This window comes from Crassostrea angulata, chromosome 9 (genome assembly GCF_025612915.1).
Source record: "Crassostrea angulata isolate pt1a10 chromosome 9, ASM2561291v2, whole genome shotgun sequence".
NCBI classification, from domain to species: domain Eukaryota; kingdom Metazoa; phylum Mollusca; class Bivalvia; order Ostreida; family Ostreidae; genus Magallana; species Magallana angulata.
The window spans coordinates 6764241-6783834 of record NC_069119.1 but is presented as its reverse complement, the minus strand read 5'-3'; the positions used below and the strand labels follow the sequence as shown (position 1 = coordinate 6783834).

General features: G+C 32.1%; 1 protein-coding gene and 1 long non-coding RNA gene across 2 annotated transcripts; both read left to right on the top strand.

The window, feature by feature from the left end:
• The first annotated feature begins 40 nt into the window (after nt 1-40).
• Nucleotides 41-4966, top strand: LOC128162831 (26S proteasome non-ATPase regulatory subunit 3-like). The gene is made up of 2 exons (XM_052826233.1): nt 41-159; nt 3204-4966. Exon 2 carries the CDS (start codon nt 3216-3218, stop codon nt 4725-4727), a length of 1512 nt encoding a protein of 503 aa, XP_052682193.1. The 5' UTR covers nt 41-159; nt 3204-3215; the 3' UTR covers nt 4728-4966.
• An 11204-nt stretch (nt 4967-16170) lies between these two features.
• LOC128162833 (uncharacterized) lies at nt 16171-18784 on the top strand. The gene is made up of 3 exons (XR_008240714.1): nt 16171-16555; nt 17250-17420; nt 18650-18784. It is a non-coding gene; the product is annotated as an uncharacterized LOC128162833 (long non-coding RNA).
• The last annotated feature ends 810 nt before the right edge of the window (nt 18785-19594 follow it).

The following is a 19594-nucleotide window of genomic DNA, read 5'->3' as shown; positions in this document are numbered from 1 at the left end:
AAAAAATTTGTATTTATTGTTTTGTTAAAAAAAACTTTTTCTTTAGGATTTGCGCAGTAATTTTCAATTCGAAGGACGACTGTTCATCCACTTCCGGTTTGAACTTTCAATTGTGCTTTTTCATACCGACGGCAAGTGGTTGATAAGCCATTGCCTTGGGTAGGTGTTATACATTTTTTAAAGTTTATTTGTGTGTAAAATTTTCATATTGAACTAACCATCCAATTTTGGAAAACATTATATACAAGAATGGGAATATGATAGATAAAAAGCTGCCACGGTTATAAAAAAGGGGGGGGGGATAAGACGCACATGTGAATGAGTAAACATCGACATTTAGAATGAATTTCTGACATTATGAACGTTTATTCTTCCTTGATGAATAATTATTGATATGTTAATCCATTTGGAACGGTGCTCAATTGTTTTCAAGTTTTGGGAAAGTGAAATGGTTATTGACAATGGCAAAAAAAATCTCCTCTAACGTAATATTCTGTACATATAGACCAGAAAAACATGCGTTCTGCGGTAAATATTTGTCATGAAGTAGTCAGGCACCTCAGTCCTTGGATATACAGCCCATTGACAACTTGATTTCAGATTGTAAGACACCTTGTCTCATAAGCTTGCAGGTTGGGAACCAGCCCCTGTTTCGTGGGTTGAGTCCCATTTGGTGGTTTAATGCCTGAATGATATTGTTTTGGTTCGCTGCAATTGTTTTTCATTTGCTCGGATGATAGAAATTGAAAGTAAAGAGTTCAAGGAATAAGGCAATCTCAAATTTTAAATAAAATTTATCTATACAGTCGTTTTTACGGTAACGAATATTTGCCAGTATCGAATACTTTTTAGAAAAAATATTGGTAAAAGAGGAAGTTCAGCCTTTAAAAAATCCTAGCTATGTAATTATAATACAGAAATAAATATTCTATCAGTGTGTGAAGTTGTTTGACATTTGCTCAATTTATATTTACCGAAATGTTTACAAATTAAAAAGGTGACCCAGGTATGAGCTGCCGGAAGTGCAAGGCAGAAAAAAGGAAAGTGTGAAAACAATTAAGCCTAATTATGAAAATAAGTTTGTTATTGACCCCTATTTGGTGGATAATTATAGTAATTATAATCCATTTAATAAGATAATGCATCATATTAAATAATAATGGAGCTTTGAATGAAATTACGACTTCAAATAGAACCATGTGTAGTTTTCCTAGTTTCGGTTCACTGCGATAGAAGCATTATTTGCCTGGATATATTGATAGATATACGGGCAAAACAAAGGCAAATGGCAACTACTTATCATCAATTACTATTGTAGAGTGTTTTCATTGAAATTCAGTTTCATAAAGTAACGCAAATGAAAACTGTTTAAGTCCAGTTTCAATTTGACGGGAAAACGGTATGATAAAAATAACAATCGTATTATTTGTTTAAATGACATATTCCCACAATTATTTTTCTTTCTTCATTTATAAGTCTATTAACATGTACCTCTAGTACATTTTAGAAATTAATTCGCCTCAAAATATTCAGCCAGAAGTAATAGAGTGCACTTGACTCGATACTGGAGAACGAATTCGCAACTAGGAAAATGGAGGGGGTGTTGAAATTACTATCTCCGTAATTCATCCTTTATACAGGGTTGTCTCTGAAAATTGAAGTAGAAGGGAGAAATAAAAAAGTAGAAGGGAATCTAAAGGTCTAGCTTATAGCTAGATTGTGTTTGAAATGCAATAATAGCCGGGTAATTACGTCACTTTAGGCGGGGGAATTCCCCCGCCTCCCGGGTCTTAGAGACAACCCTGTTTATATTTTCGGATACTACATTTAAGAAGGACAAAGAAATTTGATTTAAACAAAAATAAAAACATTTGGAATTCCGATAATAATAGTCGCATGCACGACGAAACCGCATACTGATTCGTTACCGGTAAAACGACTGTATCTATTTGAAGACTAAACACTTTGTTCATACACAACTTCTGGGGTAGATTTCATTTTGGCCTTTGTTGAAACAGTTTTACACATGGGGAAAATTGGCATATAGAATTTTTTAAATGAAGGTTTGATTATGAAGCAAAGTACTTGCCTTGGTAGTAATCATGTGATGATGCACTTTTAATCCAGAAAAACGGAATCCAAGTTGAAAAAAAAAAGTTCCATAGGTATAATCATGATAATAGGTAAATTATTAAGGCATTTAACCACCAAATGTGACTCAAACCACTAAACTGCCTATGGTACTCTACCTATAGTGAATATGTTAACTTTTAAACATACATGCAGTGCATCTTTTGGAGTCTTGAGTCCATCAAGTGTTCATAATTGGTGACAAGGGCAGTTAATTATGAGAAGGCTTAATTAATGGTGTAACAATATTTTCAAAAAATTTACATGTACATTTTGTTTTGTGAATTATCAGTATATTTATTATTATGGTAAATAGGTTGGAATTTACATATACATTTACATGTACATATAGTTTTGTGAATAAGTTAACAGTATATTATGGTAAATAGGTACTTTAATTTTATATCCCATTTGGCATATAACATCCCAAATGGGCTATTGTATAATTTGTATTTCACTTAGGTGATTGGTCCCAAGTCCCAACCTCTTTAACAGTATTTCTTTGATAATTCCATGTCTATAATTCTAAAGTATACACTAATAGGATACAGGGATAGGCATTCACATTCACAATGTTTAATCCCTAAGAGTTGAGAGATTCTCAACATGATTTTAGAACTTTATAAAATCCCATTGAAATAAAACATTTTTAATAAGCCCTGCTTAGCCCCTTACGCAGTTATATATGGTAGCAGGTAAAATAACTATGTAATGATAACTGATATACTGAATCTTGCAATTAAGATTATATTTTGTGAAAACCTTAATGATGTTTTAAGTAATCCTTGTTTTACCCCTTCGTTGATAGGAAATGCTGATTTTAGTAGGATTGGTTAAGAATTTTAATTTTTTCCAATCTTTTAATTTTTTTGTGTTCTGATTTCGAAGGGTTAAGCCGAACTTAAAGAATCAAAATAATTTTTATTTCACAGCATTCAAAATTCTCAAAACCAACATTATTTAAAGTTATATACCAAAAATAGACAACATTTTACATGTAACCTAAAATTAATATGTACTATACTAATTACAATGATAAAACATTAAACTTTATAGACTTCTTATTTTTTCAGTCTGTTGACAAAATGGTTAAGAATATGGATGTCGAGATGAAGGACACTTCTAGTCCCAAAAAGAATGCAGAGAAAACAGAAAACTCTAATGGAGTCAGCGAAGAGGAGCCCAAAAAGGATCCTGACCTTTTGACCCTGGAGGACATCAGAGAGCATGTCCGTCACATTGAGAAAGCGGTTGCCACCAAAGAACCACGATATGTTTCTCGTGTCATTCGCGGTTTGGTCTCAATCAGGCGGCGGTTAAATCCAGTGGTTTTGCGGAAACTTCTACAAGGATACTTGAATTCTAATGTGGCTCTTAAAGAGGAATTATTAGAATTTGTGGTAGATTCGGGGCCAGAACCAAACGGAGTTACTCCGTTTAGACCCAAGTCAGGGAAGGCTATTGTTCTACTCCCAGAGGTAGAAACCTATCTTCACTTGCTTGTTGTGATTTACCTCATTGATCTGAAGAAATATGCAGAAGCTGTCAAGTGTGCTGAGTCTTTAGTTCAGAAAGTGTCAGTTCAAAATCGACGGACGCTAGACATGCTTGCTGCCAAGTGTTACTTCTACTACTCAAGAGCTTATGAGCTGACCCAGCAACTTGATAAGATACGAACATTTTTACATGCAAGGCTGAGGACCTCTACTCTAAGGTCAGATTTTGAGGGCCAAGCCATGCTCCTAAACTTGCTTCTTAGAAACTACCTAAACTTCAACTTATTTGAACAGGCTGATAAGCTTGTGTCTAAGTCCACTTTTCCCGAGAGTGCCTCCAATAATGAGTGGGCACGTTTCCTGTACTACATGGGCCGAATCAAGGCTGCACAGCTTGAGTACTCAGAGGCACAGAAGTATCTGCAACAGGCACTCAGAAAAGCACCGCAGCACAGTGCTGTAGGATTCAAGCAAATTGTTCAGAAGCTCTGCATCACCGTTGAGCTATTGATGGGGGACATCCCTGACCGACACCTGTTCAGACAACCTTCAATGAGGAAGACCCTGGCGCCCTATTTTCAGCTAACCCAGGCTGTGAGAACAGGAAATCTAGCCAAGTTCAATGAAGTCCTGGCCAAGTTTGGTGCCAAGTTCCAGGGTGAGGATACCTACACCCTGATCATTAGACTGAGACATAATGTGATCAAAACAGGAATCCGAATGATTAATCTGTCTTACTCGCGGATATCCCTCACTGATATTGCACAGAAACTGATGCTGGATAGCCCGGAGGATGCGGAATACATCGTTGCTAAAGCCATCCGGGATGGGGTGATCGAAGCCAACATTGACCACGAGAAAGGTTTTGTGCAGTCACGAGAAACCAGCGATGTTTACACGACCCGCGAACCAATGGCCGCCTTCCACAGTCGCATCACATTTTGCCTCGACATTCATAATCACTCGATCAAGGCCATGAGGTTTCCTCCGAAATCGTACAACAAGGATCTAGAATCGGCAGAAGAAAGGCGGGAGAGAGAACAACAGGAGCTAGAGAGTGCTAAAGAAATCGCAGACGAAGACTTTGATGGCTTCCCGTGATTTACGTGCTAATAGAAACACTTTTTGGATATGTATTTTCTATGATGTATACAGTGTTTTAAGTGAATGTATACATCATAATTGTATTACGAGAGTTTGAAAACAATGATGTATACATAGTAAGTTGAAAAAAAATATGTATACATTATGAATTGAAGAAAAATATGATGTATGCGTTGTGAGTTGAAAAAAAAAAACATGATGTATGCATTGTAAATTGAAATAAAAATTGAAATGTATGTTCTTTAATATGAATTGAAAAAAAAAACCAAATAAACATAATTTAATAATTAATAATGATCTTTCTTTTTACCTACCGTTAAAAACCAAATTTACAGGCGATTTACTGTAGGTAGTCTTTTGTGCTGAGAAATTTCGAAGTCTTTCTATCAAAAATCAATGTTTTGAGTTTGTTATTGAGCAGAGGTCCTCTGAATTAAAACGGGGGTTATGGACTGACAGAGAGGAAATATCTGTAATACAGGTGCCAAAAGTATGTCAATTGTTTTTCTTTTCACTATATATTTCATTAAAAACCAACTTTTTTCAAAGACTCATTAAAAATAACTCCTTGACCGATTTTAAAAAGACTTAAATTGATAAATTCAAAATTTCTCTGACTTTTTTGGCATCATATTTAATTATTTTTCCCACGCACCTTCAGTTCTTGAGATTTGATGTTTACAATCCAAAGTAGGATTTTTCGGCTCTAAATAATATTGCAAAGGATATATATATAGTAGAGCACTTGAAAAATATCTTCGTGTTGTGTTTGAAATATGAAATTTTGCATATGAGTTGTCAAAAAACTATTTCATTGTATGTCAAAAAGTGCTAATTGAATCTACTTTAATCAATAAAAATTTAATCAAAATTTGATAAAATTTACATAAAAAACCCTTTTAAACATAAGCCTTGTTTTCAATGAAATATATAGGAAAAAGAAAAGTTGACCTACTTTTGGCACGTTAGTGTATCTAATTCCATCTATGATTATAACGCTAGTAACTATTGGAGAAAAAATAACCTTTTCCCCATAAGTTTCATGGTTTAGTTTCTACATTAACGGAGTTTTTATGACATTTAAACAAACTAAGGTAGACTTAATTGACGAAAAGACATAACACAAAACTATGTGGAACTCTCATTGTAAATACATGTTGAACTGACAACGGACTAAGGTGTTGGTTATCATTATCTGAAACCCAACACAAAGCTCTGTAGAACAGTTCTTGTACGCGCTTGTGTATTAGAGAACTGAGATCGGTTATCGTTTCTTTCGTACGCGGACGCATGTTGGCCAAATACTCACCGAGACTTAATGGTTTGTATTTTAAGTTTAACTGTGTTTAAAGGTACTATTGGCATTCCGATAATTTTGAAAATGATTAATTAAATAAAAATGTAAAATTACCGGCATCGGTATTCCCCATGCACAGATCTAGAAGGGAAGGGGGAGGGTTCCAGATCCCACTCCTACCCCCGCAAAATTTCTTTTTATTACATGTACATTATAAAATTACCAAAAATATGCCTCGGGCATCCGCTGGCAAACTCTGATAACCGTCAAACCCTCAATCTCCATTTTCTGATCCGCGCATGCTCCCCCTCCTCAAAAAGCTGTTTTTTTCTTCAAAACCCCCTGTAAAATTTCCAGGATCTCCGCACATATACTATAAGATTCATTGGCGCTTGCGTTCGATAAAAAATGCGTGTAAAATGTTTGGTCTTTTTACCTTCATACCTGGCATACCCACTGTGTAAATATAATCGTCGTCCATATTCTCTCTATATTAATTCAATTAGTGTGATTAAATAAGTTTCTCAAAATAAAATGCACATACCAAAAAACAACAATCGGCGAATCAAACTACAGCCAACTTTTAAAGATCTTTATTTGCTTATATACATGAAGTATAGTACTTTGTTTCTTTTACTCAGTGTTTATACATCTAATATTGTACCATGGTCAGGTATCAATTTTTTATATTACGTCACAAGTATGACGCAGCTACGACGGAAGACCTAATCGTTGCTTGCAACGAGGTCGTCTCTAGTTACTGTACTATTTTTGTAAAATTGTGAGTTGCTGTACTTAAGGGCTTATGAGTGTTGCTAAACTTCATATAAATGATTTTTTATGATTATCATTAGTTAGAGGAATGTCTCTTGTTGAAATTGACATGCAATATGTGGGCCCCATAAGTTAGGTACATGAGAATCAGAAGTAAAATGCAAAACTGCGGCTATGATTGTTATGTTCACTTTACACAGTAAAATTGCAAGTGACAGACGGGAGGTTAAATAACACGAAAGGATGGTGGATACGACATTGTAAACTATACACCGGTAAGTTTCTGACATGTGATGGTGCAACATGCAAAGGACACAGAAGGTGAACCCTTTGCAGGGAATTAGCCCGGGGAGTTCTAAAAAGCTGAAAAATCATGAAAAATTAGCAAAATATGAAATGGTCAAAATCTCATAAAACCAGTATGTAGAATATTTTACGAGTTTTTACTAGTAATTTTCTTTAAAAATTGCAATTGGTGATTGGTCTTATAACAAGTGAATTAAACATATTTGTGCTGAATGGGAACTGAGGAAATTTTAGTTACAGAGTTCCAAAGACACACCTCCCATGGCTTCAATGAATTGTATATAAAAAAAAACTGCCCCGTACCACCTAAAGTTTTGTTTTATGAACTTTCAAGAAATAGAAGATGTTATAAATAACACGACTCCAAAAATTCGAGAAAAACACCAGGTGGAATATTTCTACTTGGGACAAGTAGCCTTGTGCAAGGAACAGTGATAGACAAATGGTTTAGCCCCCTGTTCCTCTGGCAAAGGATCCGCAATTCATCAGTTCTTATTCTCTGAACACATATTTGTCTCATTTAATAATGGAAGCAAGAACTAGAACAGGTGAATTATACCCAGCAAGAACTCTTGCAAAATGTGTGCTGGTATATAAAATTGGAAAGCCTGACTGTAATTTTTTGTCGTCCAATAATATTTACTAAAGCAAGGAGGGTTCTTGATACGCAGATGCGTATCGCCACAAACAAAGATATTGGAACTACAAAAACGCTAAAGTTGAGCTAATTACACATGATCAGGAAACTGTATTATGGCAAGAAAAAATCTTAATAGGATACCACAACTCCCTATATATATATATATATATATATATATATATATATATATATATATATATATATATATATATATATATATATATATATTATATATATATATATATATATAAAGTAATGCATTACATTACCATTCCATGAGTAAAGTGATGCATTACCATTACCATAACTTTGTGAAAAGTCAATTAGTTTTTAAAAAGTAATTTAAAAGCTGAAAAAAAATGTAAACATTTCGTTTATAAAATTTTTACAGGTTCATGTTCACTATCACGTTCAAATTCAATGACTTGTACAAGATTGCTGTTACACTTTATGATCATCAAAGTTTCAAAGGTTTCATCTTTTAACTGACTCATGTCGGGTTTGAAAATTTAAGACATAAGCGTTCTCGCAATAATAGAAAAAAATACACGATCTTTTATATTCTACCAGTCATAAATATTGTACTTGTATACAACACAGATATTTTGAGAGAGAGAGAGAGAGAGAGAGAGAGAGAGAGAGAGAGAGAGAGAGAGAGAGAGAGAGAGATATTATTATTTTCAGATGGGTTATATTACTAGAAGTAAGTTTTAAGCTTCCAGAGATCATATTTGGACAGTGCATTCTCTTAAGTGCATTCTTTTTTGCTTTTAAGGGTGTATGTCTGTTCTCTATTCTAATGCAACACAGTCAAGAAAAGGGTGGGGATTGGGGTGTTTAGCACCTCTTAAAACAATAGATTGTTTTGATACTTAGATTATCATTGGGACATTGTGTGCTGTTAACGTAAAGAATTCATTAAGGTACTTCACTACACAGAGACTTATACGTTTTAAGACACTGCGTCACAAGATGGCGATTTAAGTGTTTTGTTAAACTGTTTGTATCAATCGATTCAGATGTATATCGTCATAGCATAAGGTTTGTGAACAGCAGGTCATGAGTTCGGGCTTTTGTTTATGTTTACTGAATGACATTTTTGAAAATATCATTTTTTATCTAAAATTGCACATTTTGTCGCCTATTTGACATATACTTCTTATCCATCATGCTTTCTATCATAATCAAGTAATTTTCTGCTGATTTATTTGAGAAACTATTTCAAGGTGTAGTGGGGCACCTTAAATGCACAACTAATTGGAGTAAATTTTTCAAATGATATAAAAATTTTTTATTAACAACACTCTTCAAATGTTATAAAGTTGTGTTGTTATAGCTAGTTATATTGACAATTTTTTTCCCTACAACTAAATTTTTTTTAAAATTATTCTTCTTCTCTTAAACAATTTTTAATCAAATACAATTTCAGTTATTCAATTCATCCCAGTTTTATGAAAATAAACATGCATGAAAAACATGTATGCAAAGTAATGCCATGTAATGCCAGCATTACACTAGATTGTGGATAGTAATTCATTACATTACCTTAACTTGTAATGCTAATTTTGTGGCATTACACATTACTAACATTACTTTGAAAACATGTAATGCATCGGAATGCATTCCCATTACATTTAGCATTACCCCAAGCCTTATATATATATATATATATATATATATATATATATATATATATATATATATATATATATATATATATATATATATATATATATATATATATACACACACACACACACACACACACACACACACACACACACACACACACACACACCAGTGCTGTGTTGCTGTCCTGAGCTGGCAGACTGTCCCGGTAGCCCAAGCTTGGTCAATTTATGGATCTTGCGTAACGATTTTGCAAACTGAAGACAAGCAAATAATCAATTTTCTTCCAAATTTCAAATGTTTTTTCTGTAGTGATTTACGAGTTGCATATTGAATTGGATTTCAACTTAAAAGAACTTTGTTAATCATTGCATTTTAAAAGAAGCAAAATTGATTCACTAATGTACTTGGGTTTATTCATGCTTTCTTTACTAGTGACGTTAATCTTGAAGAAAACCATTATCATGCATCGTATTATAAACCTGATCACGATTTATTGGTATACATCTTTAAAATTTTAAAACATTTCATTTTTAATCTTCTAGGCTACCAGTTAAGAGAATTTTGCGATAATATGCTCTGAAAATTACAAATTATATATAGTATTTCTCAAACATTAGGAGAAATGGAAATTTGTTTTCTTCCTCATCTTTATTCGAAATTAATATGTTTATTGATATTTTCGACCATAAGTTTGACAAGCGATTTATTTAGAGAAGATACATTTACTTGGGTTGGGACATCTTCGATCGAATCAAGTGTTCTTGTTGCCAAGGAAATAAGTTTTACAAGAATAACAACTGTGTGGTGCATAAACGAGTGCAAGAAATTCCCCGGATGTAGCGGCATAGAATTCTGCAATATAGGAAACAGTTTGTGTAGACTTTGGAATGGACCATTTGACGAACAGATGGCCGCTAATGGAACCCATTTAGCAGAATGCAATAGGTTTACCTAAGTAAGCAATAAAAAAATTCAAATGTTCCAATTTGCAACAAATTGAAACAATATATATGATTTTCATGTGGTGAACTTTTATTAATTTTACGTTTAAGATATATATATATATATATATATATATATATATATATATATATATATATATATATATATATATATATATATATATATATATATATATATATATGGATAACAGTACTTTTTGAAAGAGCATTAACGCCTAAGTCATTTTTTCTTTAAATGATTTCAAAACCAGAAAGTTCATGCAAAATATTCAAGAATTTAATTATTATTAATAATTTTAGTCAGTAAAATCTAAGATTGTTTTAAAGATATTTTTATTACCTTTATTACCAATTTTATGTAAAAAAATGTAATAAAATGTTTTGTGGAAAGATCTATTTATTTCATGGAAAATTTATATGCCTCGTGTGCTTTGTGTTTAAAGAATGGGGAAATATACAGATGTGTGTATATAGATAACATACTTCATTGGTTATTGAGAATGAATAAATGTGAAATAAAATTTTAAATTATATATTTAGCTTATCAATATGCACGGTTTGGAAATGCGACAGTTTTTTTTATAGATGAATAAATTTTTAATGATGGTATGAAGAAATTATCTAAAATGGTATCTTGTTCCCATGTTGGTTTTAATGGCTTCCCTTAAATTGGTATTTGTTTAATAAAATGGTAAAGAGTAGTTTTACAACTCAGCTTAGGAACAGTTCAAGATTCAAATAACTAACGACTAACTTTTGAGCAAGGAATTGTTTTTTCTAAATAAAATTTAAGCATAATTTTAGATCAAAGTACTCATTGCTTAATTATTTATTGCAGATTTTCTTAAAACACACAATAATTTTTTTATGGATTTACATTTTTCTGTACCAATACGTACAAACCATTTATAAAAAATTAGTTTGTGGAAATCTCCATTAAGACACTGTCAAAAATTTTGATAAACACTTCAATAAAACATAAGATATTTAAGGTCAAGATCTAGTAAATGAAACGTGCCTACAGGTTCATAAAATTTAAGATAAAGATTCTTTCAATGATGTTTAATAACAATAGATTTGTTTGATATGGTGTACCGGGACTAAAATTTTTGGTAAACACAATGGAAAATCACGTTTTTAACTGTCATTTTCAATGAAATATGAAGAAAGTGAGGAACAAATTTCGGAGTTTTGTCCATTTTTTGACTAATAGAATACGTCTAGAATGCCTACAATCTCCCCCAAAACGGAAATAAAGAAGCCTCCTCTTTAAAATGATGTCAAATTGAATATAGGTATCGGGATTACTTTTCCCATGATTTAACATGAATTAAAAAAATTGTTTAATTTTTTCTACATGATAATTCTACATACCTTTAAAGCCGTAAAGTACGGGAAAAAGATTTTACAAATCAAACTAGACGTCATAATTGTTTTAGCACCGAAAACACGCTCTGATATCATTGACTAGATCCTGACCTTAAGTACGTTTCGTTAAAAATTTAGAATATCTTACGAAAAATCAGTACTTTTATTAGAAAGTCATCATCTATTCATGTCAAATTGATTTTCTTGGTAGGACACGATATTGACTTCTGGTATGATGACAGAATCCGTCACAATGATGTCCACATATACGATGCCAACGATTGGTACAACAACTGGGGTAAATGTAACGACCCCTGGGGCCACATCACCTTTAATAGATACAGCAACACAACAGCTCACAACAAAAGACAACACAATACAGATTGACTTAACCACAGCTGACACCAATCCATCAGTATATTCAACCCAAGTTGACACCGTATCAGTAGACTCTACCACTACATTGGTAGACTCAACCATAAGTGACGCCAAATCAATTGGCTCAGCAACAGTTGATACCATTAAAACATTGACAGCTGACACCATAACATCAATAGACTCAACCACAAAAGACGCCACTTCATCTATAGACTCAACCATAGTTGATGCTACAACAAATTCAACTGCATCTGATACCACGGCCGCAATGGAAACAACGTCAGAGTCATGTTAGTCTTGTCTACAAGTTGACTTCCTTTATTTGTCAAATATCATTCAATTTTTAAATAAACTAAATGAATATTTTGATTCTTTATTTAACTTTACAGATTGTCCAGATTGCGAATGCTGGAAGACAAAGGGTTTATCTGGAGCTCTTCCGATTTATTTGAACGGCCGTTATAAAGAAGTCAGTTGTGGGAACAGTGCAACCCATTCATGGACTGTATGTAACCAACTAAATACATACGCTTAAGTTTTATTTTTAATTAAAGACTAATCTTAACACAGAAGTATATTTATCCGTTGCATTCGGCAACAATTTTTTTCTGAGAGAAAACCAAATAATCAAAATTCAAGCTTATAAAAGCTGATCTGAAAATTCCATTTATTGTCATAATTTGCCATATTTATGTCCTCAAACAAATACTCTCAGAAACCCTTTAGCCATCAATAATTTGTAAAATTAATACAATATTATTTGCAAAATAGAAGATACCCCTGCGAGATGATCATGAACAATTCCTGATTTTCCCTTGAATGATTCATGAATTATATTCATGAAATGTTCATGAACAGTTCATGAGGATCCCATGAACTTATTATTGGACATTTTAAAGTCATGAATTTTTGTTCATGAAAAAATGTTGATGAATATTCATGAATATAATTTTTCATGAATAATTCATGAACAGTTATATTCATGAAGCTTCATCATTTGATGAATGTCCAATAATAAGTTCATCGGATCTTCATGAACTGTTCATGAATAAGTTTAATGAATCTTCATGAACTGTTCATGAATATCATTATGAATTCTATTCATGAATAATTCATAAATAAAATTCATGAACTATTCATGAAAATTCTTACCTTCTACATTTTGTATATAAAAAGGTAAAATCTCCTAAAAAATCAAATATAAAATAATTTATTATATTAATAAATTGAAGAATAATGAGACAATATCTTAAGTATCACATAATTCTTATGTACTGACTATCACTTTAAATAATCAGCAAGTTTAATAAAGTTGTTTTAAAAAACAACAGGTAATGATATCAATACTAACTCATTAGCTTTAAAGGAATGTTACAATATTAGAATTGACATACCAATATGCAATGATTTGAAATATAAGCGACATTAGAATATGATTACTAGTTGATAGCTATCAATATGTTCTTTATGAAATCTTCCTTTGTTGCATCTTCCTTGCCTCTGCTCATGTTGATTTCACTTGTATTCCATATATTGCAATGTGCATTTACTGCATGGTAAGTAAAATGCTCCATCCTTTAAATGATTATTTTCTACAAACCCAGAGTGTCTTGGTGACAATACTTCTTGGTGGCAATTCTTCAGGCTTCACATATAGCCCCTTCGGTGGCAGAAGAGTTGTACCCCTGTACTGTACAAAAATAATATGACAAATAGCAGTATAATTATGACATGTCGTTTAAAACATTTGGAACATCAACTAATCATTCAATCATCTCATTTAATTCTTATTTCAAATATTTTTATCAAATGATAATGCTGAAATTGAACTAAAGCTTAAGAATGAGAGTGCCTACCCTAGAAAAAGTGATATCGCAGAAAAATAAAACAACTCAAGATAAAACAAGATGAAAAATTCAAGAGAAAACATAAATAGGCATTATGCCTGCTGTTCAATCCATTTCAATGTATCAATATACTTGAATAAAATACTTCTTTAATTTATTACGATGAAACTATAACTGTTTTCAAATTTGTAAATGATACTGGCCATCCTATTAGAAATTTTCAACTACTTGCAATAGCATTTATTTATTACTTACTGAAATTTATGTTCAATGATCACTATCTTTAGGGCTGTCCAATATTCTGGTTTCACTGCATAATTTTAGAGTAAAAAATAATTTGTATTAACTCAAATGACATCAGCATATAACTTTACCTTGTAATTGCACCGAATTAGGTATATCAAATGTGTAATTTATCATCAATTATGTAGTAAAAACTTATAAGTTAGTTCAAAAAGAATTTCACTACAAATTAAAAACCGCCATTTTGAAATGTTTGAAAAAATGAACAAACTTAATCTTACGTTTTGACTCCCTCATAAAAGTTATTTCAATATACATGTATACATACTATATTACCTTTAATACCATTACTTTGAACTACATCTGCTGCATTATCTTCTTGCATGTTCCATGCTTAATTAATCCATCGCTCATGTTGAAGATCCGTCTGCTTTCATTCAAAACGCGTAATCACTGGGCGGAAGTGACGTAATAGAATCAAAACAACTCGCTGACTGTGTATTCTGAGACTCTTTCATTTGGTTAAATAATTTTTTCAACATATGTTAATAATAATCAAAAAAATATCTTTAAATGAAACTAATTATAAAATGCTTAAGTTTTCATTATTATATTTTCAGAGATTGAAGAAACGTACGATTTAATATCGTTCGGTTTACACAAGTTGTGTCTGTTAAACTTCAACCCCCTTCGTTTTTGAACCTTCAAGGTTTTGGAACTTAAAAAATAATTTACACTCAATTAAATATTCTTTTATACTTTATTTCTATAGTTTGCATTAATGTTTAAAAGTAATATTTTCATTATTGCTTATCATTAAGTTAATTGACAAATTGAAGTTCAGTGTGTTTTTGTAACGGAGGCGAATCGACATGACACCTCATAAACAATGGCGGACTCCTCGAAACTCGGAGTGTAGTAACGGTAGTTGCCTGAGTTTAAACAGCTAATCATAAATGAATTGTTGGAAGTTCTCAACGGAATATTTACATAACGGATTTGTAACTTCTTAGAATGAATCGCTTTCAAATGTGTGCAACAGTAATGCCTTTTAGTTGCAAAGAAACCGCAACGGTTCTAAACTCGATGGGGTCCAAATTTCAACCGAATGTGCTCGGAACATTTTCTCTGTCGTTCTCTCAGGAACAGACGCACTTCGTCTTGTGTGTATTCATGCTTCTATGATAGACTGACAACCTACCACGTCTTTAATAAACTTGATATACAATGTACTTCCAACAAGTTTGAATTCAACGTATACTAAATCTTTTTTTCCAAAGAAATATGCAAAGTTTTAAATTATTTCACTTTTTCAGTTTAGTTTACAAGATTTTTAACAACATAAAACAGCCATAATGTATCATCTGCAAAGACTGATTTTTCACTAATAAATTATGTCATTTAAAAAAAAAATTGAACAATGAAGAAATTAAGCATCAAATTTAGGATCTAGTAATGACCATTTTATCATGATGTCTGAGACCTTCGCTGTTGTCAATGAATTTACATGTTTCTTAGAATGTAATAAATAAAGTAACTATAATATATCACATCTTTCTTTTTCAAAATTAAAGATGCCACATTTATATAGGTGTTTGCATGAATATTCATGAATGTTCATGAAGACTGCGTTTTAATATTAATATTTTAAGATGTATAATTTTTTTTAAAAAAAGATAGTGTTCTGAATACTAGAGTAAACTATGTTATTTATAAAAGTATTTGAAATTAATTATATATTTCGTAAATTAGAACTTCATGAAAATTCATGAATGTTCAATACCTAGAACTATTGAATACCTGAGGTATTTCCTGTATTCTTGTATATTCATAATTTGTTCATGAATTACATTTTAAGAATATATTCATGAATAAAATTCATGAACCACCTTTATGAACCAGTTATGAACCAGTCATGAATACATCATGAAACTTCATGAACGGTTCATTAAAGTTCTTAAAATCATGAATTTCATCTCGCAGGGGTAAGAGATTCAATTGTATCCTTTAAAATATGACTTTAAAATAAAAAAGTCGGCGATCGCTGTCAATTCAGAAATCAGAAATTTGGAGAGATGAAGAGAACTAGATTGTTCCGGCCATTTATAGACTATCATATTGTTTTTGATATTACGAGCTTTGTATAGAGAAAGAGGAAACTACCAAATTGTTGTAGAAAATATCATATCTTAAATGTTTGGGTAGATTAGATGGGTAATTTGTAACCCCCCTACTCCTTAACTGATAATTTTAATAATATTTTTTGATGTCTTTGCAATAGGTTTTTCAAAAGCGATTAAACGGTAGCGAAAGTTTCAACAGAACATGGTTAGAATACGAGGAAGGGTTTGGCTCAGCCGCAGGGGAGTTTTGGTTAGGTAATTGCTTGTACATATTCTTAAATCATCATTTTATTTACAAAGTAGTTGAGAGAAAAAAAACGTGTTCTACTATCTAAAACACTTTTTAATAAAACAAAGATAAGGTCATTAAAATAAAATCATTCGTTTAATAAAATACAATTTCAAGGTGGGACTTTTTAAATCTTGAAATAAATTTGGCATAAAATCAAACATAGAGGAAGTTTTACTTAGTATTTCTCATCTAAATTGATTATATTTTTACCGACTAGATACTCTGAAATATTGACGAAATTTACAAGACACGCACCGTTGAAATTGTCATCAGGTCTTCATCCACAAAACTTGATGCATAGGAATATTAATAAAATTCACAGTAATGATATTTATTTTTCTATTATAGAAACGAATTTTCAGTTTAAGGAATTGGGTTTTTAATTAAGCTTGTATACGTAACTTCGTTTTTTATGCCAAAGAGACTGATACCATCTCGACAACAGCCATTGGCTACTTTAGAGTTACTTTAAAAACAACGATGACATTAAATGATTGCTTAAGCAACGACGTAGCTAAGAAAAGTTTTATCAAAATAATCACATGTACGCAAGTGATTATATGAAATCCCCAATATTTCATTTGTTACTTTCTACATCAAAGAAATGAATCCACAACGTCCACAACGTACTGTATCGGTGTTAATGTTTCTCTTCAGGAAATAGATATATTAACTCACTGACTATGCTTGGGTACACTTACCTGAGGATTGAGATCATGACTTTTGGCAATGGCGTTCGTTTTATTGAATATCCCAACTTTGAAATAGGGGATTCAACCGAAAAATATTTGCTAAGAAGTATTGGGACATCAACAGCAAAATCTGCAGGTAGGATTTTTTTGGTCTACGAATCAGAAAATTAGGAGAGGGGGGGATCCGCATTAGTTTAAAGAAAGACAATTTTTTTTTTTACAAATAAACACAAAGTAAAACTAAATAGATAAGAAGACATTATAATTGTCCTATAGAATGAAACATGAAGTCAGTGACAATAAATATGCTACTTGAAGGTTAACAACTTGTAAGAAATTCTTCTGAATTTTATATTAGACGATATCCGCGCGCTCATTTTCTTCTTTGTAACTTGGTTTTTCTATCCTGAAAAGAATATTTGGAACCACGCGAAGAAGCAACCAAAAGAAAAAGAAGTGTTTGTACCTGTAAATTGTTGAGGGTTCAAAGAGGGTTGTCGTTTGTCTAAAAGTACAAATACTTTGAAGCTTCAACTTTTGTTTATAGAGCATGATTTTGAAGCGAACTCTCCCCCGTCTGTAAAATACCAGTAGTTATCTTGTTTTTTGTTTTTGTTTTGTTTTGTTTTGTTTTGTTTAAAGATTCAGCGGTCGTCTTAAAGGGGCATGGTCACAATTTTGGTTAAAAATTATTTTTCCGATTTAATTGTTTATAATGCTTCAGTAAGGCATTTTTAATAGACAACAAAAATTGAGTGTCATTTGCTGAGTTATAAGCGAATTGCAGAACTTACAATTCCTATTTATGTAAACAAAGCTTTTGTTTACATTTTGAATGTTGAAGTGAAAATTCCAGTTTTAGACCTAAAATTCATGTGTTAATCGTTAGGAACTGTTTGTTTATGCTTAAAATGAATAAGAATATAGACAAATCATCTTGAAAAAAGATTTTTACGGGTATATTGCACCTATGTAAACAAAAACAGGACACGAGCCTTGTTTACATGACGAAGAATTGTGAGCCCTGTATCTTACTTAAAACTCATCGACGGGCACCCAAATTTTGTTTGATCATAAGAAATGCATTCATAAAGCATTGCAAATAATAAAAACAGAAAAATAAAATTTGACAAAAATCGTGACCATGCCCCTTTAAGCTTTCTTTATTTATCTAAGAGCTATGTAAAGTAAAAGTATTTATCATTTAATTTGGGAATGCTAATAATGCATTATGTTTGACGTCTTCTCATTTTACATTAAGTTAAAACTCCGAGCTTTCGATCCAGCACATTCGAAATGGTAATTAAAAAAAAAAAAACTAAAACAAAATATCTTTTATTTTGCATGCACAATCTTTTTTCTCAGTTATGGGGAACACTTTAGCGGAGAGTGTTTCAGTAGCATTTTCAACACCAGATAGGGATAATGACAACAACAATGCCCCAAAAGACGAAAACTGTGCCTTGACTTTCAAGAGCGGTTGGTGGTTTAACAATTGTGCAGACGTCAACTTGAACGGTGAATATAGTCTCATCGAAGACTATTATGGATGGGGTTTATCTGTAAAGGAGACTACAATGAAAATTAGGAAGCCTTAGAATATGTTATCATGTTTTTGTGTTAGCGATACAATCTATGACTGTATTGCAATAACGTTAAATTCATTCTTAAAAGTGTCAATGCCTTTTTTTATCATGGATTGTTCTTTTTGAAAAAAATGATAAATAATTGAGAGAACAGCTTTTTTAACGGCATTGAAGACATATAAGAAAATAATAAGTGGTCGAATATGCTGTGTAAATTTGAAACTTAAAATTTTAAACATACGAAAGAGAGACTTGAAAACTTTTACATTTATGTATAAAGTTTGAATTTGCATTCATAATATAAATGATACACATTACTTATATCTAGAAACTTATCTTCACTTGCTTGTTGTGATTTTCCTCATCGATCTGAAGAAATATGCAGAGGCTGTCAGGTGTGCTGAGTCTTTAGTTCAGAAAGTGTCAGTTCAAAATCGACGGACGCTAGACATGCTTGCTGCCAAGTGTTACTTCTACTACTCAAGAGCTTACGAGCTGACCCAGCCGAACATTTTTAAATGCTAGACTAAAGGTAGAGCTATTGATGGAGGACATCCCGGTTCTACACCTGTTCAGACAACCCTCAATGAGGAAAACCCTGGCGCCCAACTTTCAGCTGACCCAGGCTGTGCGAACAGGAAATCTGGCCAAGTTCAATGAAATCTTGGCCATGTTTGGTGCAATCGGCAGAGGAGAGGCGGGAGAGAGAACAGGAGTTAGAGAG

Coding starts and splice junctions, on each gene's coding strand:
- LOC128162831 (XM_052826233.1), top strand. CDS start 3,216: ATGGTTAAGAATATGGATGTCGAGATGAAGGACACTTCTAGTCCCAAA.